This window comes from Euprymna scolopes, chromosome 15, assembly GCF_053919585.1.
Source record: "Euprymna scolopes isolate OS-2025 chromosome 15, ASM5391958v1, whole genome shotgun sequence".
NCBI classification, from domain to species: domain Eukaryota; kingdom Metazoa; phylum Mollusca; class Cephalopoda; order Sepiida; family Sepiolidae; genus Euprymna; species Euprymna scolopes.
Window position 1 is genome coordinate 96,337,916 of NC_136496.1, and position 25,958 is coordinate 96,363,873.

The 25,958-nt window shown below is 32.3% G+C and overlaps 1 protein-coding gene across 1 annotated transcript; it reads right to left on the reverse strand.

The window, feature by feature from the left end:
• Positions 1-249: 249 nt before the first annotated feature.
• Positions 250-25,944, reverse strand: LOC145294015 (T-complex protein 1 subunit delta-like). The gene is made up of 14 exons (XM_080140977.1): positions 25,732-25,944; positions 20,885-20,937; positions 16,818-16,907; positions 16,521-16,629; positions 14,611-14,753; positions 12,805-12,926; positions 10,653-10,788; positions 9,814-9,953; positions 9,357-9,453; positions 5,960-6,067; positions 3,673-3,803; positions 2,400-2,634; positions 1,461-1,574; positions 250-576 (listed from the first exon to the last, which is right to left on the reverse strand). Exons 1-14 carry the CDS (start codon positions 25,826-25,828, stop codon positions 559-561), a joined length of 1,593 nt encoding a protein of 530 aa, XP_079997103.1. The 5' UTR covers positions 25,829-25,944; the 3' UTR covers positions 250-558.
• Positions 25,945-25,958: the final 14 nt, after the last annotated feature.

Consider the following 25,958-nt stretch of genomic DNA (forward strand, 5'->3'; position numbering starts at 1 on the left):
ATTAGTTAATCTTTATGAAGTCACTTGCATATCCATGACAGAGTATAGAAAGTTTGTTTTAATTTTTTTTTAAATAGCAAGACAAGGCTTTAAATATCAATGTCAGTATGACAAAAGCTCAACTTTATGTGTATAGATAAAGATTTCTCAAGTGATTAGTACATTAGAATAATGTATGCAAATTAAAAAATTTTTAACATAAAATTCAATGGTTGGTTAATGCAAGAAAAAAAAAACAAAAAAAAAACATTCAAATTACAACAATGAAGCAAATTTATTTTCTTGAATGAAGTACAATGACTTTGATGTGTTTCATCAGCCACAAATGGAGTTGTTTGGCCAATAACACAGAAGGGGAACTGAAAATATCACAAAACAATCAAGCGTGGCATTAAAGTGATAAGGGAAAGAAGTGTGGTTGGAGATTATTCTTGTAAATATGAGAGGGAGAAAGGCAGAATGTAACGGGCATTGTTGAAAATACCCCATTACACGGATATCATTGCTAAGAAGAGCAATGGCATGGTTGAAAATGATGAAGTAAATTTCTAAACTGGTTCAACGGACACAAGTAAGCTGGAAGAAAATAAAAAATTGTTTAGTTAATTGCAAATTACAAATAAACACTAAACAATAAGATAACTTATCAGAAACTGACTCAATATTATGATCACATTAAAATAAGAAAAATCTTTATATAAAAAAGCCTTGTTGTATGTACAAAAATTGAAAGGTCTTTTGTGGAAGAAAAACATTCTAATAAAAAAATAAAATAAATAAAACCATGGCTGACAGTGTTTAAATTCAAATGTCATTTGTACAGTGTATTAACTTTAATTGAATATATATTTGTAAAATTCATTTGAAATAACAGCTACACATTTAACAATTGAATACATTTGGTTTTAAAAAACCTTGTTTGAGATATGCCTACAAATACAGCATTTGCTAATAAGAAATCTTTTATACTTTTTTTTTTTTTTTACGAAGTTTGTTAGAAGATAAAATATTGTTTTTGTAGACTAGTCTGATTTTTTTTTAAATTCTTTGGAGATAAGGCTTCAGAATTTGTGCATACATTTTTGCGGACCGTTATCCTCAGAGGTGTTGTTTCACCACATTTTGGTCAACTCATCCTCTAGCCTGTTTTGGGTAGGATTGAAACCGCTATCTTTGGGTAATGCTTACCTTGAACCATAGACTAAATGCCTTTATCCACTGTGCCACAAAGGTTGGATTTTATGGTCTTAAAAATCAAATTTTGTGTTCTTGTCTGACCTTCCATTATCAGGTGTTTGTATTGAGACTTGTTGAAGATAGTTAATATCAAGTGTGAGGTTCAATTTACAGAAAAGCCTGGAACAAGCTACGATTTCTAATAATATTTACTTTTGCACTCTTTACAGAGACGAAAATCTCAATAGTTAAGAGGAAGATAGAAAGAATTAAATGTTACTTACAACATCATCAATTTTCATAATGCTTCTAACGGTTTCCGCAGCCAAATAGACAGCACTTTGTGAAACTAACAAAGGTTGGACCACATTTTCTTCTAAGATATTGGTAATAGCACCCTAAAAAAAAAAAAAAAAAAAAAAAAAAAAAAAAAAAAAAAAAAAAAAAAAAAAAAAAAAAGTTTTACACTATCAGTTAATTTGAAATAATTACAAAGTTTTCAAAGATGTGACAACAATTATTTAAAATTTGCACAAAACCATGCACATTCATTTCAGACTTTGAACAGCCGTCAACTACACTTGATACATTTTTTTTTTTTTTTTTTTAATTATTTCTCCACAAGGGACTGATCCTCATGTTTAATACCACCAAAATAAAACAGTATTCTTAGAAAAAGGTTTATTACATCAAAAGTCACAGAAAATTTGTTTTTTAATCATTTAATATTTTCATAACATTTTGGGTTTTGAAATGTTTTCAAAGATGTGACAATTATACAAAATTCATCAGCCCTTTTTATTCAGGATTGATAAACTGTTTTATATTCATTAGTTATACCTATCTAGCATTTCATCCCTATTACATAATCAAGTTATCTGAATTGATATTTTATTTTTTAAGTTAAAATAAAGCTGTAGTGTTTTTTTTTGGGGGGGGGGTATCATTCCACCCTGTACATTCACTTATTCTTTTTTGTACAGTTTCTTCTGTCATTAGTTTCTTTGATACTTACCCTCATTCTTATATCTAGAACAGTTAAATTTGCATAAAATATTATACACCTATACCCCAAGTGTCACTGTTGGTTTAGTACTCTTAAACTAGGCTAATATTAGGGAGATACAATAAAAAAAAAAAAAAGGGGGGGGGCATGTAGAGTAAAAATACTGTTGAAAACAATGGGAGGAAGGATAGAAAAATCTAAAAGGACTACACGTTACCTTCCTAACATTAATGCCCGTATTTTTCTCCCCGTGGGCATGTCTGTTTCTCAGTTCTGTAACTGTAGAGACTGGATTAAGACCAGCATTTTCAGCCAGGGTGAAAGGAATGACCTCCATAGCCTCAGCAAAGGCCCTGAAGCAGTACTGCTCCATTCCGGTGAGAGAACTGGCAACCTGCATTAACCGCAAGGCAAGATCAATCTCTGGGGCACCTCCACCAGCAATCAACGCTCTATAAAAAAATAAATGAATAAATAAAAAACATACACCCTCATATTTGACCAATGTAAAACAGATGAAAATTTGATAAGGCAAAAATTTTGACTTGGATTTATTTTTTTTTTGTTGTGAATTTCAAGTTAAAAACTATGTAATTAGGCTCCCCATATTGATATGTGGCTGTTTTACTTATCTTTATCTGAATAACACCATATGTGAATTAGTTGAACATAAAATTTAAAATAAATCACCCATCTTTAAAAATAGTAACATGACCTGAAGTAATTTGAAAGAAAAAAACTTAAATGACATCAAAGAAAGAATTGTAGATTTATAAAGAGAAAATATTTTAAGTACTGTCTCCTATTTTCATTCCGTTCGAACAGATCAGAAATGTTTGTAAATTGCATTGTTATGACTAAACTTATGCATTCATGACCCGAAAGTTTCATCTTTCTACACTGATGGTTCGAGACTAAGAAAGCAATCTCCTGTCATGCACGTGCATCAGAAGCAGAAATGCATCATTGAATTCCTGCATCGAGAATGAGGACATATGATATATTAAAAAAATTCTGGTGCACAAAAGGTTGCTCGTTTTAATGATACCTAAGAGTGAAAAGAAAAAAAAAAAAGTTTTACTTTTGGAACGACTCTTGAATAATATATTTCTGCAATATTTATGTTAATTTCTTCAAGTTAATAAACATATCCAGATAAAATAAAAATCCTTTTAGTAATGTGTACTCTACCTATTCCTTTCTTATGAAGTTTCTATTTTTATATGAACTGTCAAACTAAAAAAATGTCATAACTTTAATTGTATAATAAATTTATATCAGGTTTATGCCATGAAAACATTAAACTTGAATATACAGATGAATGGTAGAATTTCCTTAAAAAAATATATAAATAAATGAAGTTCACATTTGAATTTTTACAATTCTCTTGTAGAAATGTTTGTGAAATTTTGTTTTATGACAAAAAAAAAAAAAAAAAAAATAAAAAATAAAAATAAATAAATAAAAAAAAACAAAAAAAAAAAACTTACTTCTTTTTCACTAAACAACGGATAACACAAAGAGCATCATGAATAGATCGATCAGCTTCCTCCAAAACCAATTTGTTGGATCCACGGATTAACACACTTGTGGTTTTGCCTTGATTAGCAATACCAGTAATCTAGGAAAACAAAAGTATTTATATTTTTTTTTTAAAAGAGAATTGAAAAACACAATTTTTTTTTGATTTAGTAAAATATGCCAAACACAAAAACCTACATTAATCTTAAAAATTAAAATAAGCTAAAAATCTTCCCTACAAAGGGAGGCAACTAAATTTAATATGGCAACAGTACAGGTTAATTACGTCCCTTCAACCAATTAAAGTATTAATACGCAACGAATGTTTAGATAAAATGAATAGATAAATAACAAATCTTTATATATATATAAAAGCGAAAATGTATGTATGTACGCTTCTCCTCGATGTCCACAAAAGGCTTCTTTCAGAGAAGCGCTCGCTCACTTCACAACTTCTTAAAACTTTTTATATCCTCTATAAATTGTAATATCTCACTTAACCACGGAGCTTGCCTGTCTATTTCATTTTATTGACTTTCAAACGTTAATTATTCCACATTTCCCCGCATCGGCATGCGTTACATTCGGTTTTCGGTATAAACAAAAAGCGAAACTCGACTATAATCACCGGCCCAGAGCCAGTGGTCTCTAGAGAGCTAAGTAACGTTTGTTCAATGTCGACTTCGTCATATCAGACGGTAGCTTTCATTTCGAGACGAGACACTCCCCCTAATAAACAGGGAGCTGGTTTTCCCCGAACTTAGTTAAAAACAAACAAACCGATTTATTTATTTATTTATTTAAAAACTGTCCCGCACAAAATCGTAACTGCTGAATAGCTATCGCCGTCACATCAATCAAAAACGCGCACCTGTTTTTTTCTTTTCACACTTTACTATTTTCCAACTGCACGTCGTCAAGGCTTCGTTTTTTTTTTTCACACACACACCTACAAACACCCGGGCAACGCCGGGTACCCCTCGCTAGTACAAAATAAAATGAATTACTAAAATTATCAACACCAATCTATTGATTACATATAAACAAAAAATTAAATTATGAATATAAGAACTGCTCTAAAACATTTGTTCCCAGGTTATTGGCGAAAAACATCACGGGAGATTCCTTTTAAGGTGATACCTCAAAATACATTAAAAAAAAAAAAAAAAAAAAAAGACAATACCATCTTTGATTCAATGCAAAATGTTTATAAATATTTAATCGATAATTACTGAATTCTTTGTTTTATCTACATACCTATATCTCCCACCAATTATGTTTTTACACACACACACACACACACACACACACACACACACTATGACACCACTTTTAATTTTAAGATCTTTAGTTTACATAAAAGAAAAAAGACGAAACTGAAGAGGAATGCTTGAACATAAAGGTCAAACTTCTGCCACTGTAGGTTGTTTTTTTTTTGTTTTGTTTTTCTATAAAGGAGTTACAACTTATTAAGGCTTGGAGGTCACTCAAGGATAAGGGTTAGTGAATGTATGATAGTTAATCGAACAATATCGTAGTAATCATCAGTAGTGTAAATTTGGTAAACTGGATTACTTATGGGGATGGCTCATCAAGAACTTGTTTATGTTGGACTTTAAGGTTAATACAATATTGTATCAAATGATTATCACAATTAACACAGCAATTGAATTAAAAGTATTGAACCACATTTTTTATTTTTAAATTAAACCTTTTCATAAACATTAAAATCAGCCTCAAAAGTTAAACTATTACAATATGGAATCAATTAGTAAACTCAGTTTTGAGTCGGGGACTTGAGACAATTGATGAATAAACTTAATCTAAATAAAAAAATAAAGTTACAAAATATTTTTATATTTCAGGTTATATACACAGAACAACCATCTTACAGAACAGATAACAGCAGAAAAAAAAACAAAAAAAAAACAAAACAACTCAAGTTCAGGTAAGTGTTTTTTTTTAACTAGATTTTCTAAAGAATGAAGTGCCAATAACTTGAGTTCCAAAGAGCCATGATTTTTTTTGTATGGAAAAATTCATTTGAATTCTACTTTAGAAATAATTCTTTATTTTTAAAATTTCAAAATGTTAAAACTATAGGCAAGTAGAAAATAAAATTTTAATTTGTTTTATGAAATGTTTATATTTTTCAATTGGATGCTCTTACAATAAAGATAATCTGTAATAATGTGTAGAACATAAGCTGCCCCCCATCTCCCAGAGGCTACCCCTCTCCTTTAAATGCAATCTTACCTTCACAATTTTGCCACCACCAGTATCTGTCTCTTCAACCAATTCAGCAGATCCAAGACTCTCCGCTACAAAGTGATCTAAACTAGCAATTGGGCGGCAAGCTAAACTCTGCAATAAAACAAACAAAAGATTTATAGATGCAATAGATTCAAGTTACAAATTGCACTTAGCATTTATCTAATCAAAAGAAACGTGTGTAAAAAAGCCAAGATGTCTATTAATTCAAAATAGGATTTAAATAAGTCGGTTATGGTTTAAAATGTCCATAGATTTTTTTTTCTCCCTTCGCTGTTTCATTAAATTTTCACTATTAATCAATTAAAAAAATATTAAGAATTTAAATGTTACATTTTCTTGTTGATAAACAAAACATTATTTTAAGTAATTAAATTACACAAGTTGAAAATAAATTTTGTGTCTGAAATCTTGTCATGTCAAAATCTGATTAAAAATAGAATTTGCAATGTTTTTTTTAATCTGAATGATTTGATCAACTGTAAAGCAATGACAAATATAAACAATAAAACTGGTTAAAAATGGAAACCAGATTTGAATTGAAAGTTATGTGTGCAATAAAATTTATCATTTTAAACATACTCTTCATAACATTGTACAGCAAAACCATTGTTTATAATGACAGTTAAAATACATACAATCTTTAAAGTCACTTCTTTTATGTGAATTTGAAAAGAAATTGTTTTGGTGTAACCAATAAACATTAACAGCTACAGACTAAAATTGATAGTATTGTTATGATTAAGAAATGTGAGCATAGTACTTAGATGGACAACCATTTAAAAACAAAATGTTGCCAATCAAAGCGTCTGTAAAGTTACTTAATTTATTTGATACCCATGTGATGCATGACAGCCCCTTCCCAACTATGGATATCTTAGATGGAAGATCATCTATATAATATTCTGCTTGTTCCCTCCTTAATGCATATGTTACACTTTGAAAAGTGTAAATACAATTTTTGAAGGTCAAACTGCTTTAAAAAAGACCAAATTAGCAAAATTTGGGGTGCTTGCGCAGTTTGCTAAAGAAAAAAAAATGTTGAGAAAGAACTATATTGTACATACTCGTTATGGAATAAAGTAGCGGGGAGGACAACTGTAGGCAGTTTGGGTGGAGAGAGAAAAATAAAATTTAAAAAAGTGGTAGTAGGCAGGCAGGCTCGAACCAGTAACGAAGGAGGAAAGAAAAAAAGTGACATTTTTGCCGATATCTTCAGTCCAACCAGAAGTTTGGAACATTGAAATTAAGCAAAGTCAGTCCAACTGATATGATGACTTGCAAAAATGGTGACGCAAAAAAGAAAAAGAAAAAAAAAAAAAAAAAAAAAAAAAAAGACCCCTCCTTGTAGAACACTGCCCAGTTTAGGTCGAAGGAATTAATGTTTTTGGCCAATTTTTCGATATTTGTCGTCTGATGGGTCGAGCTTTAAAACGATACCGATCTGTCAAAAGTTTTTGCAAGACATACACATTTTGCCCATATATATATATATTTCTCTCATTCTGTGGGTCCTACTAGTTTGACAATATAAAGTGTTACAAATTTAGAAATTGAAGCTCTTGTAGTCACTTTCTTTTATAACTATGGACACAGTATGCCCTGCCCCCTCCAAAGCTATAGATTAACTACATCATAGAACCATGATTGTGCAATTAGTTGAGAAAGAAAACTAATAACCAAGCCATTTTTATTACTCACTTATCAAGACCCATAGGCCATTCAAAGATAAGGACTAATGAGTTTGCCAGGACAGTGAAACTTGAGGATTTGTAACAATGGCATAAACTGGCCAGAAATAAGATTTAAAACGGTCACAAAATTTTGCTAACATTCTTGAAAACGACAGTGATACAGTCAGTTAGAATGAAGCCCTTTGGTATTGTGTTCCACAAGTGGGTAGTTTTTGGAAAGAAACTCGGCCCATGGAAGTTCTGTTTAGTTTTAGGTACACAGACTGAGAAAGGAAAATTTAGTTTTAGTTCTTGTAAATGTTTTACAAGGAGAAAAATCACAGATCAGAGCTCAGTCGAACACTTACCATAAAAATAATGATACAGTAAAGAAAGACTACAAAGGTCAATTCTGTGAGAAAGAGACTGTAGGGAAAAAATAGAACATTATTGTACTGGGTTTTGAAGTAGGTTTTATACTGTCAAGAAAGGAAAGGGACCCGAGTAGCATCTACATCACTTCAAAATGGATTCCAACAATTACAGTGATGCCAGATTAAAAGAGTGAGTATAGGATGCAATTCTTATTTCAACATGAATTACATACCAGTGACACTTTTCAGAAAGTACCCTCTCTTCTAAAGAAGGAAACTAGTTGCTATTTACTCCCCATGAGGGCAGAGTTAGGTACAAAGCCAGTTTTTAATATGGCGAAAATCCATCCCCCTCTAAAGATCTTTTTTGATGGTCTGGAAAGATTTCTTCACAAAAGGAGGCCAGCCAGTTATCCTCAAACTAAGGTTGCAAACTTGGAGGTAGATCATTTCTAATTTTAGGAATCAGAATCAAGCCTTTGTGTGATACTATAGGCATCCCTCTCCCAAGTGTTAGGAAATGGGGGGGGGGGGAGAAAGAGAAAATAAGATACAGGTAAACAAAGGATTGTTAAGTAAGGTGGGGTAGTTTTTAAACTGACAAATGATTAAACTATAAAGATATTTAGAATTAGCAAGGGGTTTTAATTTAGGTGACAATGCAGTAAAAAGCAGATTGTGGCTTGGACTAGTTCGAGAGAGCTTTGGGAGATTGAGATGATAAACAGCCACAACAATACATATGGACCTTAGGAGCTAGTTACCCATGATGGTGCCAAAAATGTGCTTAGAGTGCAACAAGTATATAGAGAATGCGCTAGAGTTTTTGCTTTCTTTTGGAGCTGTATTTTATATATAGTTGTAAATCCATGCGCACCCCTCAACAACTGGCAATGCATAAGAGATTATGACACGACCAGAACAAGAGAAGATGAAAATAAATCCACAGGACACAGCAGAGTTAGAATTGTGTTTAGGATACAAACTGAACACTCAGTTTTATCTCAGATTCTTTATCATTCAATTATTTCTACAGACATCTGTCCAAGAAATATATGGCCAAAAAATACTGTATTACATTAAGGACTGATATGTCACAAAATAAACTTATGTGTATCAAGGTGCAAACAAAATAATACTAACTTTAAATTAATTTCCGATGCTATTTTCCAGGCAAAAGCAAATGTAGATTGTAATATCAAAGACTTTAAATATATTCAATAATAAATTTAGTATTTTTCCATTTGTTAAACTAAGGGAGGCATAGGAATAAAAAAGACAATATAGGAATGATTTAAAATATATGTATATAAATAAAAATATAAAGAAGTTTACCCTGCAAATGAATTCTATGTCCTCTCTTTCAATATCTTTGATGACCATGATTTTCATTTTAGAAAGGAAATGAAGTGCAAGATCACTGACGGCATCCCTGCAAAATAAAATTTTGCAAATGGTTAAGTGGTTGCAACAGGTGCAGAATTTAACAAAAATTGTTTTTAAACAATAGATTCACGATCATTACATAGAGAATGTATTGGGGTTTTCAGAAAAGATATTTCTAAGAATCTAAACTCGTACGAATATGTCAACACGAAAAATGGATGGTAAAAATGGATAGGTAAAATTTACTTTTACTTTATAAGAATAAATGAATCATAGTACTAGACTTTTACCGTTAAACTAGATTTTCCATCCATCAGTCTAAAAAATTACTTTCAAAGAGTTAAGTCTTTCAAACTTGGTTTGGTTCAACAAAAAAAAAAAAAAAAAAAAAAAAAAAAAAAATTACCTTAAGATAGATTTCTGTATAAGCAATACATTGCATCCAGCTTTCTTAACTTGTTTTACAATGTTAAGAATATATTGCCTTTCTTCTTTCAGAACACGATCCATCTGAGTATAGTCAGATACGACGATTTGATTATCCATCTGATGGAAAAGAAAAAAAAAATTTTTTTTTTTTAAAAACTATTGATACATGTCAATTTTATTCTGAAAAAAAAAAAAAAAAAAAAAAAAAAAAAAAATTTGTAGGTTCCGGATGCTAATCAAAAAGGACCTGTCATTTTTCACATTTTCTCAAAAATGTTGCTTGAATTTGTAGGATAACACTATCCATAATAAATTACTATTTTTTTGTGTGCAGATATTTAGGATTTTCTAAATTTTGCTTGAAATTCACCAAAAGTTAAGATTAATAGCTAGTTATCTAAAATAAATACGGCTGATCCAATGTACACACTATGAACCAAACTAAGACTTTTGCTGAATTAAATATAAAAACCTAGTTTAGAGTAAAAAAAAAAAGAAAATGCTTGCTGATAATATATTATTAGCAAAATTTATTTTAGTAAAGTTCATTAATGTTGTCTGAAATTGGAAATCTTTTGTGAAACTAGATTGATTACAAAGTACTGAAATTTGCTTGAATATCTATTCCAAAAAAGTACTGAAATATCTTCAAAATGGTGAAAATTGATATTTACATTGATTTTTGCAAAAATGAACAAAGATTTGGTGATCTTTATATCATTTAAGTATGAGCAATTGTAGAGGGACAGCATAAGCTTCACTTGTTTATTTTATTAATATTAATCATTACATGATCAGAAAAATGTTGCAACTCACATTAGTCTTTGGAGGAGAAATACAGAACTGGATCAGACCAATTTTAGCTTTTTCTACACGAGAAGGACCACCATAACCAGCAGTTTTCTGGGTGAACACAAGGCCATCAATTAATACAGTATCCTCCACAGTGCCTCTGAAAAGTTATTAAAAATAAAAGTTAAGATGAAATCTTAGAAAATGCAAGCAAAAATAGATTACTAATTACTGTCAATATATGGCAGAAAATAATTTGATTTTTGTTTAACATATCTCATTCCAATTGCCCCTATCCCCGCACACACATTTGAGAAAATATTAGCAATAGAATGTAAAAAAAAAAAAAAAAAAAAAAAAAAAAGTCATCAGCAGTTGACTGTTTGGCTTTGTTTTAGTTTTAAACATTTACCAGTATGACATTTGTAATATTTTCTTATCCAAAATTAAACCTAATTAAAAATACAAATTCTTTGATGTACATACTCATCACGGAATCAAAATGTTATATTCCGAAAGTCATAAATTTATCAAGTATTTTTTTTTTTTTTAACTAAGAAAAAATTTTTAACAATTTTTAGCAATTAGTATTTTATAGACATTACAAAGATCGATTTTAAAATCTGTAGTTCGAATCAGGTTTTTTTCGATTTTATTAAATATCGAAAAAACATCACTCGTGCATCGAACATGTCTATTGAGACGCTCTTTTATGCACATGTCTTTGTCGTTGGCCTTTCCACTTTTTCAACCATGCTGCACATTTTCTCGTCACCTAATAGTTAAAAACACACCCAAATGCTTCTTTTGCTTGACCACATGTTCTTTTTCTCTCCTCTTTCCCATGATGTCAGCATGTGCACACTTGTCAATTTGTATACATGCTTTAACGGTTGCTGCTGCTAATATTTTTGCTATCAGATGTCCTACGACTGCTGATTTCGTTCATTGATGCTCTGTTACAATAGAAGCGCAGCGCTTTGTTAAATGAGGATCTACTAGAAAGAGCTCCCACACTATGCAATCTCTCCACAGCAGTTTCCTCCAAAGCAACCAAGACAAGCTTCTCCATTTAACAGGACTGTCAAATCTAAAGCTATCTAAATGCCACCACTTGAACGTTCCACAGCCTTTTTTCTCCATTAATCATATCTATGTCCACGAGACAAAGTTATTTCAGCAAATCTTGCAACTACAGCTGCTACATCTTCTGGCTTCACACTACAAATATTAATATTAGCCCATTAAAAACAGGCAAAAGTTATAGCCCATTGACTTGGAATGTGTGCTTTTTACCAAACTTCTAGAGTAAATGTGGTATTGTGATGACTTAATTCAGAACTGTATTGAATAGATACTATGATTCTTAATTCATGGCACCTTATCAGAAAAGTCCATACAAAATTTTAACAAGATCGGCTCAATAGTTTCCAAGAAAAAAAAAAAAAAAAAAAAAAAAAAGGAACAGACTGACTAAGAGAAATATAGATATGCACAAACTAGATGTATCCATTGGGTTATAACTACTAGCAATATTTCTTTGATTTCATTTGAAAATTCATAAAACCACTAATATACCTACAAAAAAATAAGTCACTTTATTTCTATATTACCCTATAGATTATTCTGATTTCTTATTAGCAAAAATATGTGACCAAAAGGAATAGGTTTTTGATAGCATATGCATCTCACTTGCTAAGGACTAGCCAATTGGTAATTATTTGTTGATGTATGCTATTCCCTCATTCATCCCCAGCAGGATACTCTCATGACAGATAGACACTATCTCCACGCCCTGAATTGAGCATTAAAAGTAGTAATAGTCTAGTTTAGGCTCGAGACAGATAAATTTCTATAGATGTAAAGACTCATTTGCCATCTAATTAACATTTGTTCTTGGTGTACACAAACATGTAAAAAGCAATGCTGGTAAGAAAAAAAAAAGAAAAAAATGCACTCTTTCTCTAAACATTCAGAGATATTAAAGAGAGGGTTGAATCAACAGTGGGAGAGGGAGAGAGAAATAGATAGCTAAGGGAGATTAGTAACAAATATACTTTATAGAAATTAGGACCACAAGCACTACTAGGTAGCCCTGCTAGTAACTAATAAATTTAAAAAGCAGTAAAAAAATTAAAAACAAAACATGCACAAATAGCTTAGACAGGTGGCTCACCCTAATTTTTTAATAATTTTGATATCATTAAGATCAACATTGTGTGCTGTTGCAGGGTCAATCACCTTCATGACTGCATCCACGGCAATGGGGGCAAGAATGTTGGAATATTGTGACACAACCTACAAAGAGAAGCAAACAAATTACATTTATAGTAGCAAAATATTTAGAAATGTTATCTGAAATCTGGAATAAATAAATGCTACATAAACTTATAACCCTTTTAATGGATGTGTGATACTATAAAAATGGACCCGAGGTGGACTCAGTCACTAAGTGCTGAGAGGGGGGGGGGGGGATAGACAAAGGAATAGCAAATGGCTTCGAATAAACAAGGAAATATCCTACAATCAACAATAGATAGGAGTAGCAAACAATGAATCTGTAGGTGTTTTTAGATCGAGCTTTTTAGAGTTGACGTGACAATAGAAACCTACAGATAAAACAGGGAAGGGCAGTTTCCGGTAGCCAACCAGGGGGGGGGGGGGACCTCAGACACCAATGTAGAGGACACAGTTGACAACTAGATGCTCTTCACGGCGGATGGGAGTTGGACAGTTTTTAGAGTTGACTGTGAAACAGAAATAGAGACAAACGTAACATCGATAGAACGGGGAAAAGACACACACAAGTCCAACCGTCAATTATATGTGAAACATTGGCGTTTGTGTTTTTCCTTTGTTCCACAATTTATTATATTTCTACCTTTGTGAAACGTGTTCCCATTGACAGTCGCCAGCAAGAAAATGATGATCCGGCCATAAGAGAAATAGTCAAACGAAAAATGCATAAGACATGACGTTGGGAGTTGGCGATCTGTTGGGGCCACACATGTCTGGTCACAGATGTTCTTGTGGTCAGAGGTTTGAAACTGGTCTGGATACATTTCTCTTGGAGAGGTAAATGGAAGATGTCCATATATCAAAGAGATGACTACTTTTATATTAAGGAAATAAATTAGGTATGGATTCATTTCAATTCAGCTAAGAATACCTTCTGGTTATTTTCAAAAGGTGTGCTGGAAATCTGAGCATGCCTACTGAGTAGAGTATATGCACTCTTCACAAAACTGAAAATGTGAATTTCACTTTAAATCCACATGATTCTGATTGATTGATTTTTAATCATCTCTCAACATTAAGTGATATGTGAACCCAAGATAAAAACTGTCAGTCATATCTAATCTGCATTATTCGGATTCTTCGGATTACTGTTCTCTTGAGTGTCATTTTCACAATGTTTCAGTCGATGTAACCTCCGACCTTTCGTTGTATCTTGTCGAACTGGAGAATTTAGACAGAATTTCAAACAAAACCCTTTTACTTCATGGGGGATAGCATGCTCTTGTTTGGTCAGCCCTGACTGGATATAGGTCATAAGGACCCGTGACCCAGTGGTTAGAGTATTTGGTAAAATCAATTGTAAAAGTGATATTCTCCTAAAGGTTGAAGGTTCAATTCTCAGAGTGACCGAAAAATACAATTGTAAATTACTTAGGACCTCTATTCAGTCATGGCTGATGGAACAAGAGCATGCTACCTCCATGAAGTAAATAAAGGATTGTTTAAAATTCCATCCAAATTCCAGAGTTTGACAAGATACACCTGAAGGTCGGAGGTTACATCAATAGGAACGTGAAAAATGACACTTAAGATGTGAACAGCAGTCTGATGAATCCAAATATGAATAACCAATCCTCATCTCAAAAATTCAGAAAAGTCATACCAAAGTAATATAGTACATTAATAGATGTGCGAGAAAAAATAAAAATGGAACAAGAAAAAAATGCAAAGATATAGAACTTACTTTAGAATTTAAAGCTGTAGATGCACTTTTTAATAGAGATTCTCTATCTGATAACTCCACAGGAGAAGAAATTTCCTCAAGGATATTCATGCACATTGTGGCTGCCTTTTGGAAAGAGTCTGATATTTGTGTTGGGTGAATACCTAATATGAAAAAAATAAGATTAGAAACAATGAGTAAAAATGGCAAAGTTTATTTACATCATTAGACCATGTTGTAGTCAGCAAGGAACCAGTACCACGGTATTGAGTTTCACAGATGGGAAGTTCTTAAAAGAAAAATAATTTTTTTTTCCTTAATTCTACCATTAAGTTAGAGTAGAAAACCGATCCTTAAAAAAAAAAAATAAAATTTGCACAATTTTCTTATTTTAATTTAAGCAAGGTCAAAAAAGCTGCCAAAACAGCTTATGATATCAATGAAGTGTTTGGCTCAAGAACCACTACTGAATGCAGAATGGTGGTTTAAGAAATTTTGTGGCGACGAGGAGTTGAAGATGATGAGCGTAGTGGTTAGCCATTGGATGTTAACAATCATGAGTTTTAATCAAAGCCAATCCATGAACAATTGTCCGAGAATTTGCTCGGAATTAGATGTAACATATACAATGATTTCCAACCATTTGAGAGATTGAAAAGGCAAAAAAACTTGATAAAATGCATGCCTCATGAACTAAACAACCAAAAGAAACGCTGTTATGAAGTATCATATTCCTTTTTATGCAACATGGAGGACTTGTTTCTCAACCGGGTAGTGACTTGTGATGAAAAGTAGGTTCTTTACAACAGGCAACACTCAGTCCAGTGGTTAGCACTGACAAAGCTCTATAATACTTCCGAAGCCAGAGTTGCACAAAAGTCATGCTGACTGTTTGGTGGTCTGCGACCAATCTCATTCATTAGTTTTTTTTTAATGTAGGCGAAACCATTACAGCTGTGAAGTAGTCAACAAATGGATGAAATGCATCAAAAACTTCAACACCCAGCATTAGTCAACAGAAAAGGCCCAATTCTCCTTCACAACAATGCCAGACCATACATTGCTAAACTTACCCTGCAGAAGTTGAACTAATTGGGCTACGAAATTGCCTCATCTGCCATACTCTCTAGACCTCCCACCTACTGACTAACTTTTTCAACCACCGACAATTTTCTGCATGAGAAATGCTTCAAAACCTAAATGATATCAAAACACCTTCAGCGACTTCATCACTAACATGTAAGATTTTCACAGTACTAACATAAATACACTTGTTTTGCGTTGGCAAATGTATGTTGATTCTGATGCTGCTCATTCCGACCAATAAATTTTTGTTTGAGCTGAGATATGTTAATCTGAACTTAAAAACCGCAAAAACTGTCAACCTGAGATATATATATATATATATATATAATCTGCGTTGTTCAGCAAGTATATCCAAAATTTGGGAAGATATTTATACTTAAAAGGGAAAGCTGTAGTAAATGCTATAGTAAATGGATTACATTTTTTCTTAAAAAGATTGAAAACAAGAGGAATTACATGTCAGTTATGAAACGAAGATGTTATATTCCAAAAGATCATGTAAATTTACTAATTTTTTTTTTTGTAAAAAAAAAAAAAAAAAAAAGAATTTTTAGGAAAGCATCATTTTGATCTCTTATAAATAAGGGAGAGGCAACTCAATTCAAACAATTGGACTTAATTGCTACAATTTCCTATTAAAATCACTAAAAATGGTAAATGGTTATATATATAAACTACTACAATTTATGAGTTTCGGAATATGACATCTTCGTTGCGTGTTGGATACAGATTTTTTTTTTTTCAATTTATTTTATTTTATTTTTTTTTAAATGTTTAATTCTAAATAAGCACTATATTTAAATGCAATATTAAAAAATAAGATTTGTTTTTCAAAATAATTGTACCTTTTTTTAAAAGAGAAGCTGTCGCATCTAATAAACTTCCAGCAAGGACAACAACGGATGTAGTTCCGTCACCAGCTTCAACATCTTGGGCCTTGGAAAGTTCCACAAGCTACAAAATTATAAATGTGCATAAGAAAAAGAATGAGCTTGCCGCCACAATGGTGACCTTTTTATATTGTATATTTTGAAAGTATGTATAAAAAAAATTTAAAAAAAAAAAAAAAAGTTTAGAAATAATGTTAACTGCAAAATATTGTAACTTTATATATTTTTAGAAAAGCAAATTATGTTACATACCATTTTTGCAGCGGGATGAAGAACTTGCATTTGCTTCAGAATGGTAGCACCATCATTAGTAATGGTCACATCACCATTTCCAGCTTGAATCTAAAAAATAAGATTATTCTTGTTATGGATAAACAAAAAAATCTGAAAATGGAAAATTATAAGATTCTACACAAAAGATACGTAAATTTATCGAAATTATAAGATTGTATTGTATGAAAAAAAAAAAAAAAAAAACTTGTTTTCTTTTAAATGTCGAAGCAAAATCTAGGTCTGTTCAGACTTAAGTTTTTAATGGTTGATTTAACAAAATCAATTTCAGCAGATTACTCAGGATGTTTTACTAATATATATATATATATATATATATATATATATATATATATATATATATATATATAAGCACAAGCTTATTTTAATTTTCCTTCAAAATCCTACAAATATTTTGAAATATTCTTTAGACTTAAATGAATATTATGAGGATTCAAAATAATGCAATGAACAAAGTTTGATAACTTGTGAAGGATGCTTTATAAGTATTTGTTGATATTTGATTAAAAAAAAATTTTTTTAAAAATGACCTGCTAGGAAACAGTTCCAGGACATCCTATTCCAAAGATAGGCAGTTCTTTGAAAGAAATTATGTGGATGAAAATTTCACCAGACACTCGTCACATAGGGGAAGAAAGGAAAGTTCTTTTCTCTTTCCAGTTGTGAAAAAAGACAAGTTCTTATGAATGTCTTGTAAGAAGAAATCAGAGATTGAAACTTAGTCAAGCACCTCCCATGGAAATACCAATAGAGGAGAGAAGGACTAGCAATGTCTCTTTTGAGAAAGAAGTGTTAAAGAAACAAAGAGATCTTTCTCCATTAAATCGCAAAGTTAATTTTGTCAAGGTAAAAAGTGTTCCAAGTGACATTTCTTCAGATGTGGCAACAATATTCCATCTAAGGATACATTTAATTCTAATATAGTAGTGCCAAAAGTATATCTTGATTGTTTCAACAGATCAAATATTTTTATACTTAGATGCCTGATCTGTCAAATGGTCAAGGAAACTAAGGTCAAAGAGATTTTATAAACCAGGACAATACGAGGATTACTGATTTGACTGAGCATCTTGTGCAGTGGAAAGAATACTCCTACACGTTGCTCTCCAATCCATCTCCAATGACAGAAGTTTATACTGAGCCAGATACAGAAGAGTATGGCTCCAACACAGCCCTGTTAACAGTGTTAGAAGTACAGTAGGTTCTACATAAACTGCATAACAAAACTCCAGACAAAAATAAGATTCCTGTAGAAGTTTACAAAATCATACCAAAGGCATCTTCAATACAGTGTGAACAATAGAGATATCTGATGAGAACAAAATAATCTCCCTACCCATCTTAAAAAAAAAAATTTTTTTAAATAAAAAGGCGGGGGGGGGGGGGGGGCTGCTTGAATTATAAGGGTAGGAGCCTCCTCAATGTGGTTATATAAAGGCATTTGCAGTTCTTCAGAATAGGTTCCAGGATGTCCACAAGCTATACACGCTATATTCAGAACGATTGGTCTGGAAAAACGTAAAAACCATATTTTTCAATCTTCATCACGCTATTGAACAGCACTGGGCCTACCAGCAGCCCACTGCCCTATGCTATGTCACTGTTAACTGCACCGGAGACAGCTTCAAAGACCTTCCCTAGAATATCATTCAGATAGTGTTCCTACAAAGTTCCTTCTCATCCAGTGCTATGATAGGTTGACATGAGTTTGGATAAAAGTGAAGACGGGCGTTTAAGTCCTCAATGCTCTTAAACGACACTATTGACTACGTTCTTGATCATGTTCTCTGGGAATATTCAAGGTTTGTAATTGCAGAAGAAATCCGTGTTGGGTCTAATTTATGCCAACAACATTTTGTTGGGAGTCAATCAGGGATGAGATGCAGAAGGCTGTGCTAAGTGTCAGTCAACATATACAAGACAAAGGTTATCTCCCCTGGTCTTTCTGGAAGACTACGTTTCCGATTTTTTATGAATATTTGTGTACTTTGTTCCGTTATTCAATATAAGCAGAAAAGATCAATTGTTATATCGGGACGGCTAAATCTGCCTTAGTGCACTTCTACCAATAGTCCTTATAAGAGCATCGGGAGGTCTCAGTATCAAGCAAATGATCCGTCTACAAATCTATCTAGTCGATCCTCTTGATGGCTGCAAGACAGGGCCAATGAGAGTAGTCAATAGTAAATTTTTGATAATGAGTGCCTCTGTTACAGCTAGTGTTGCAAGTAGGCTGCTCTCTCCAGACCTCAACCTGAAGTCTGTCATCAATCTTTGCGTCAATTTGATGGTTTGATCATGCAGCTCATCGCCAAGAGAAGGAATTTGTGACAATTCTTCACACATGGATGGCATAAGCATATTAGTGAGCAGCTAATATTACATCAGTAGAGGAACCAAAATCTCACAGGAAATAATCACATCTACAAAAATCAATCAACCAAAAGACTATCATATATTTAGTGACTCATTCATCCATCTTACTAAAAAAAAAAAAAAAAAAAAAAATCTATTATGGAGTGCATTCTGTGGATAAAGTATACAAAATTTTTTTTTTTGGGGGGAAAAAAAAAAAAATAAATAAAGTATCCTAAGGCCACCATATCCTGGAGTTCTACTGTAGTTTATTTACTAGGGTTTTTGTTTGAAAATGTTTTCTATTTATATTCTTCACCCTAAAAACACATTTCTGTGCTAATTTTCATAGTTATAGCATATTTGAATGGAATTTTATTGAAGAAAATGTGATTTTTGGGCACATCTATTATATAAAAGGAACTTTGTGTATGCAATTTGTTCCTATAGACTCAGAAATAGCTGGGCAGATTTTTTTTTTTTTAAATTTCACACGAAGGTACTTGATGTGTCTAGGAGTGTTCTTATATAGGTTTTGTATCAGAATGCTCCTGATAAGCATTGAAAAATCGACAATCTGATTACAGAAAGTCCTATTGTGACCAAGGTTAACACTTATACGGCCTAACATCACAAATGCATTCAAGAAATTTCATCATTGCACAAGCAGAAAGGCCCAGATGAGAACACAAGACATGAATAAAAAGACATCAAGAAATAATACTTGGTGAACATGTCATTGCAATATAAGTGATTTACAATAGGTTTTGAAATAAGGCATTACATATTCATTGCCATATCTTTTCATATATCTGTACGTTCTATAAAATAAACATTTCATTAAAATTTTCATTCAAATTGTTAATTCTATATTGAACTAGCAGGGAGACCCAATGTCACTCAGGATTGGATGAGAATCCCGAAATATTAAACACTAATACTTTTGTCATCAAAATTGTTCATTTTTCAATCAAATGGATTAGAAACTGTTCTACTCTGAAACCCACTACAGTACATCATGAGGAAGTTCACGTTTCCCCACAGTGACTTAGTCCACATTGCACTGTATACAATCTAATGTTGAGGTTATAAACATTTTTATATAATGGCTTGATTAAAGTTCAAAATGCAAAAATCAAGTATCCTGGTTCAATTGTGCTCTAAACAGAAACATTCATTTTAAACGCTATGTCTTCTGTTTGTGTTGTGATTAAAATTCTTAAATGTACTTGCGATGTTAGGCTGTACAAAGGTGTTAACTTTGGTCAAATCAGATTTGTTAATAGGATTTTTTTTTTTTTAATTTTTCCATGCTTAGTAGAGGCATTCCAATAAAAATCCTATCTAAGAAGACTCAAAGTACATTTGTTTGAACTAAAAATGACCCAACCATTTCAGAGTCCATAGGGAACGAATACACACAAAAAGTGTTTTATATATAAGTAGAGATACTTTGTGATAATTAAAATAAAAATTTGCAATAAAAAAAAAAAAAAAAAAGTAAAGCATACATGGTCTTGCATGAGTGCACAGTGAACGAGGCATAAAAAAAAGATAAAGTTCAGAAAGGAAGGATATTTTTGGTATATTTATACAAGATCATGGAATTTGACCACACAATTATATTTTTTATTAACAGATTAAATCTATCTTGATAAAGCAAACATATTTACCATCTTATCCATGCCACGTGGTCCAAGACTTGTTCGGATGGCATCGGCAACAGCTTAGAGGGGAGAAGAAAAAAAAAAAAAAGACATCAAAATATATTTATAAAGCTTAGAACAGAGGATAAAAAAAAATAATTCTTGAACCTGGACTAATCACTTAACAGTCAAATTTTCTCATTAAAATAAGTTTGATTTTATTTGTGGGTTTTAAAATTGTTGAACTTTGGATATTTCATCACTTTCACTAATAGCCTTGGGAAAGATACGAATTCCAGCCACCTTCATCCAGCTATGACTAGACTCAAATCTTAGCAGGATAATTAAGAGGTGGAAAATTGAAACCACAAAGACTTTGGGAAAGTGAAAATTCAGTGCTTTAGCAGTTGAACCTTTTAAAATTTCTAGAATCTAAACAGAGTTTGCGCTACTAATGCCATATTCATTTAAAAATTTATAGAATAAAATATCTTGTGACGGGCTTGGGTCACACCCATCTTCCACATAACCAACTAGTTTTATAAAAAAGCAACTGTAAAGTACAAATTTACAAAAAGATTTGCACAACCACAATTGGCAATACCTTGTGACAGGTTTGACAATTTATCATGTGAAACATTCATTTTGTACAATTCCTAATTTCATAAGCAATCATATGGTATTGTTGAAGAACTGGTGGTTACACATTTAACTTAGTTATTTAAAAATTAGGTTATGAAGGTTTTTTTTTTTAATACTATAACGTCACCATTTACCTAGGTTAAAAGCTACTCAAGGATAAGGATAAAGGAGAATGATTGTCAGTCAACAAAAAAAAAAAAAAAAAAAAAAAATGAACACTCAATGGTATCAAATAAGTTTTAATGGTATGGTTTACAGTAAGTATTTGACATTGAATGTGTTACTCTGTAGGGAAACAACCCCATGGTAATGTGTTCCACAAATAGGAAGACCTTGCAAAGGATCTCTATCCATGGGAATTTCTTACATTAGGCACATAAAAGTTTTTCTGTTGTGATAGCTCAATGTTCTTGCTAACTAAAAAGGTGGAAATAATGATAGAGTAAGTTTTACATATAAAGATTATGATAAGCAAACAATTACACATAAAATAAGGTGCACATAGAAGTAAACTGAATCCAATTCCAGAGCAAGATTTTCAATGTTAGAAATCAAAAGTCATAATCATATTTGGTTCAACATCTGTTTTACATTCCAACATGTCTTGGACAGTTTTTAGAAATAAAACCCAACATTTGACAAAATATGAATTGTAGATTTCAATTAAAAAATTCATGTAAATATTCTAAATACTCTTTTCCAACTGCCAATTTTAAAAACATTCGGAAAATTAGGAAGTTTCCTTGGATGTCCTGTTGACTAGGAGTAGTTTCAAAGCGCTCCTTCAAATAATGGCAACTGAGAGGCGCTTGTCAATCCATGATGATCAGGTAGAATATAAACCCATCTAGAAGACAGTCATATTTTGCTTGCTTGCAATACTCTGCTGATGTCGGTAAATATACAGGGTTTGTTGCCGCTTCTGTTATTGAGGAAATAAAAGGTGACCCAAGTTGCATTCCATTTGAAAAGGAAAACACTGTCAAGTCATCAAGCTGTTTGCCATCTCTGTTGATGTCAACTAATTCAAGGATCTACAGGAAGCCAGAAATGTCTGAGGCCCAGTTTGAAGACAGCTGAAAACGCATCTAAATCTCACAGCACGCCTTTTAGAGTAACGATGTTACGTAGTGGGTGTTATTAAGATGTATATTCTGTATTGTTGTTCGTTTTAGGAAGAGTCTTAGTGAGAGATTAAAGTCTTAGGAGTGTTCATATGTCTGAAGATGTTCATGTTGTAAGAGACAGCATATTGGAGACAAACAGGTATATATAAAGAGACAGTTCTGTATGAACGCGAGTTTCTATAAATATTGATACATATTTCTTACCTATTTTTGAGATGATTTTCTTATGGACAATACCTTTTCTGTTGAATCACAACACGAAGACGCAGATACACAAAGATGATGATGTCCTTTATTTCATGACCGGTCCATGATTACGCTTGAGGAATTGAAAGTTTCTTTACATGGCCTTTTCTTCTAACCTTTCGCTTCCAAGGTTTGACGTCAGCAGCCGTTTCTGACCTCTCTCTTTCGGCTCTTTCTCCCCGACTGCATCTAAAAACCTATGTTGAGAACTCGTCACATCATCGCATGATTAAACATGTGCTCATAAAGCACATTGGATGACATGTGTCACGTTGCCAAACTTGACATGACCCCAAGTTCACTAACCTATTTTTCAAATCTCTTTACAATTTCAATTGACGATTAAATTCCTTATTTTAATTTTCACAGAAACAAATTTCATTATTACATTCCTTTTCCATATACAGATATGTAAGCTAAACAATTGCAATTCCACATTATTTCAATAACATTCTGTATTTATTTTAACTTATTGGAATTTTAAATTCCAAATCTAGCTTCACAAGTTCCAATCCTTGACTATCCTATTTCATATTTACATTTATTTCCTTATTTTTTTCCCTTACATGAAAAGGGGACAGCCCTTTATCATGTAACACTGAGACCATACACATCAACCAATTCATCACAATAGCACCAGTGTACAGGCAACAGCAAATCTGAGGCAATTATCATCAACTATGTTTTTGACAGTTGATCTATTAAACATTAACTATTGTGTAGGGAATTTGAAGTTTGACGGCAAACCAGATGTTTGTTAGTTTTTGTTCTTACTTGAATGTTCTTAAAGATTTAGCTCTAGTCTTCATCCTGATCATGTCCCAGCTAGTCTCTCTGCTCAGAAGCAGCTCTTCCCCAATTGTCAGATAAGTTCTGGATCACATGACAAGAAATTCAGATGATGCATGAAAAACACTTAATCCGATCCCAACTGGCACAGGTGATGGAGGTGTAGGCTTGTAACGTGATATCAGTTGCCAATCTCAAGCAGAGCCCACATTGTCAAAATCCATGTTGCAAATGGCCATCATTGTGTCTCAAATTAAACCACTAAAGTACAAAGACAGAATAAGAACTTCAAAACAGAACCAGTTGTGCTATAGAAAGAGTGATAACTATTGATCAATAGGAGCCAGGATGAATTGTTTAACGAGATTATGTCAACTTGGATCACTGGTTTAAAAAAAATTGGGAAGCTGAAAATAGTTGCAATCGGTAATGTAAATCCAATCAAGGATTCCACAACTTAGAAATTGACTTCTAAGTTAAACCATCTCTAACACGATTTTTATCCTGCTTTCTCTTAAAGCCATCCTTATCACTGAGATTTTCTTTAGTCTCTCCCTAAAAACTGATCTTACTACATTTAACCAAAGAAGTGCGACCAAACCAACAAAGTGTTCTGCATATCTCAATAAATGTGCCCCCCCCCTCTCCAAAAGAAACAAAAATAGTACAGCAGAAGTTATAAATAGCTGGTTATACAACTACTAAAGTAAACTGTTTAATCGGTTAATGTAGTTTGCATGAAGCAATGTTTTGGTGCGTGTATAAAAGGTAATTTCTAAAAAGGCAATATGATGTAAAAAAATTTCACATTTGAAAAGTAAAAATCTATAAATGGATTAAGATTGCCAACTTGATTTTTCTTTTATGAAATTAGAAATTTAAAACCTATAAACTGTCAAAAGAAAAGGTTAATTATTAATCATTTTTATGGAGTCTAGTCATAGTATTTTCGGAGAATTGCAGAAATTGCCAAAGCGATCTAAAATTTTAAGCCAACTTTGCTTTTTTGTTTTTCAATTTTATTTTGTTGAGCTGCAAAAATATTTTTGGTGCTTGTACACTTGCCACCGCGCTATTTTAAAATAGTTTTTTTCAGGTTAAATTAAAGCTTCACGATATCTTTATTATTATCAAAGCACAGAATAATTACAAAACACCCTCCCCATGTTAAGAATGGCTTTCGAAATAACGTTATTTCAGCACGGTTGCAAAAGTATACAATTACCAATACCATATTTTTCGGTATTGTTTTACGATCTGCCCCAGCAGCGTAGTATAAACACCCAACCACCCCATGTTAAGAACGGCTTTCGGAATAAACACCCCCTCACCTCTCCATGTTAAGAACGGTTTTTGAGGGGGGGTATTCCGAAAGCGTTCTTAACATGGGGAGGTTGGGATGTTTATAATACGCTGAGGCACGTCGTAAAAATTTAATTTTTTTTTCTTACCATTCGTCTGCTCAATGTCAGCTATTTTTTTTTATAGCTACATTTCGTGGCTTTCAAACCGTAAAACTGTTTCGATCATTTCTGGGACAGACTCTGGATTCTCTGTCAATACTCGGAACTGACATGCCCACAGTCAGTATTTCTTACAAATACCGAAAAGCTTAAATTTTTAAATTTAATCGAAAAGTTTTACTGTTTAACTACTTTTAAATTTTAATATTTTAAATCCATCAAATTGAATTCGTAGGTCTGCTGAAATAGCATAATATGTGTGTGTATATATATTTAAAAGTGCTTTGTTTTTTTAAATTCCGATTCACACACATGTGCATCGTTCAGTTCTTCAAGCATGGAGGAGGGTGGCATAAAGAATGCTGGATGAATGACTTAGCAGTTCAAGATAGGACACAAAATAACTTAATTCTGTTCTTTTAAAAATGCTAGTACTTTGACGTGTATGCAACGACAAACTAACGTCTCAAGTAATATATTAATAAACTTAAAGGTTATGATATAATGTTAATAAAAATTATAATTATTGGACCGGCCGGCCGTAACATAATAATGGTCTCGTTCAGGAGACAAGTTACAGAAAAATACGAATTTAAATTAAATTTACCTTTTGATGCTTGAATGTTACTATAACGTATTTGAGTTGGTTTATCTTTGTCTTCGTATTCAGACTTTTTTCCGGTTTTCTTAGCGGGTTCTGGCATTTTGATAGTGGAAAGCAGAGGTTAAAATAGATTATTCTGCAGATTCTAGCACATGGAGCGATCGCTGAACCTTCTAGAGATAATAAAATGGCCGCTTCCGAACTCTCGAGCCAACGAGATTACACACAGT

Bases quoted from the DNA above. Each gene is read 5' to 3' on its own strand.
- LOC145294015 (XM_080140977.1), bottom strand. From the start codon at position 25,828: ATGCCAGAACCCGCTAAGAAAACCGGAAAAAAGTCTGAATACGAAGAC. The intron at 9,454-9,813 runs GTAATTTTTTTT...TTTATTTTGCAG, and splicing joins ATACAGAAATCTATCTTAAG to GGATGCCGTCAGTGATCTTG. The intron at 3,804-5,959 runs GTAAGATTGCAT...TTGTTTTCCTAG, and splicing joins GTGGTGGCAAAATTGTGAAG to ATTACTGGTATTGCTAATCA.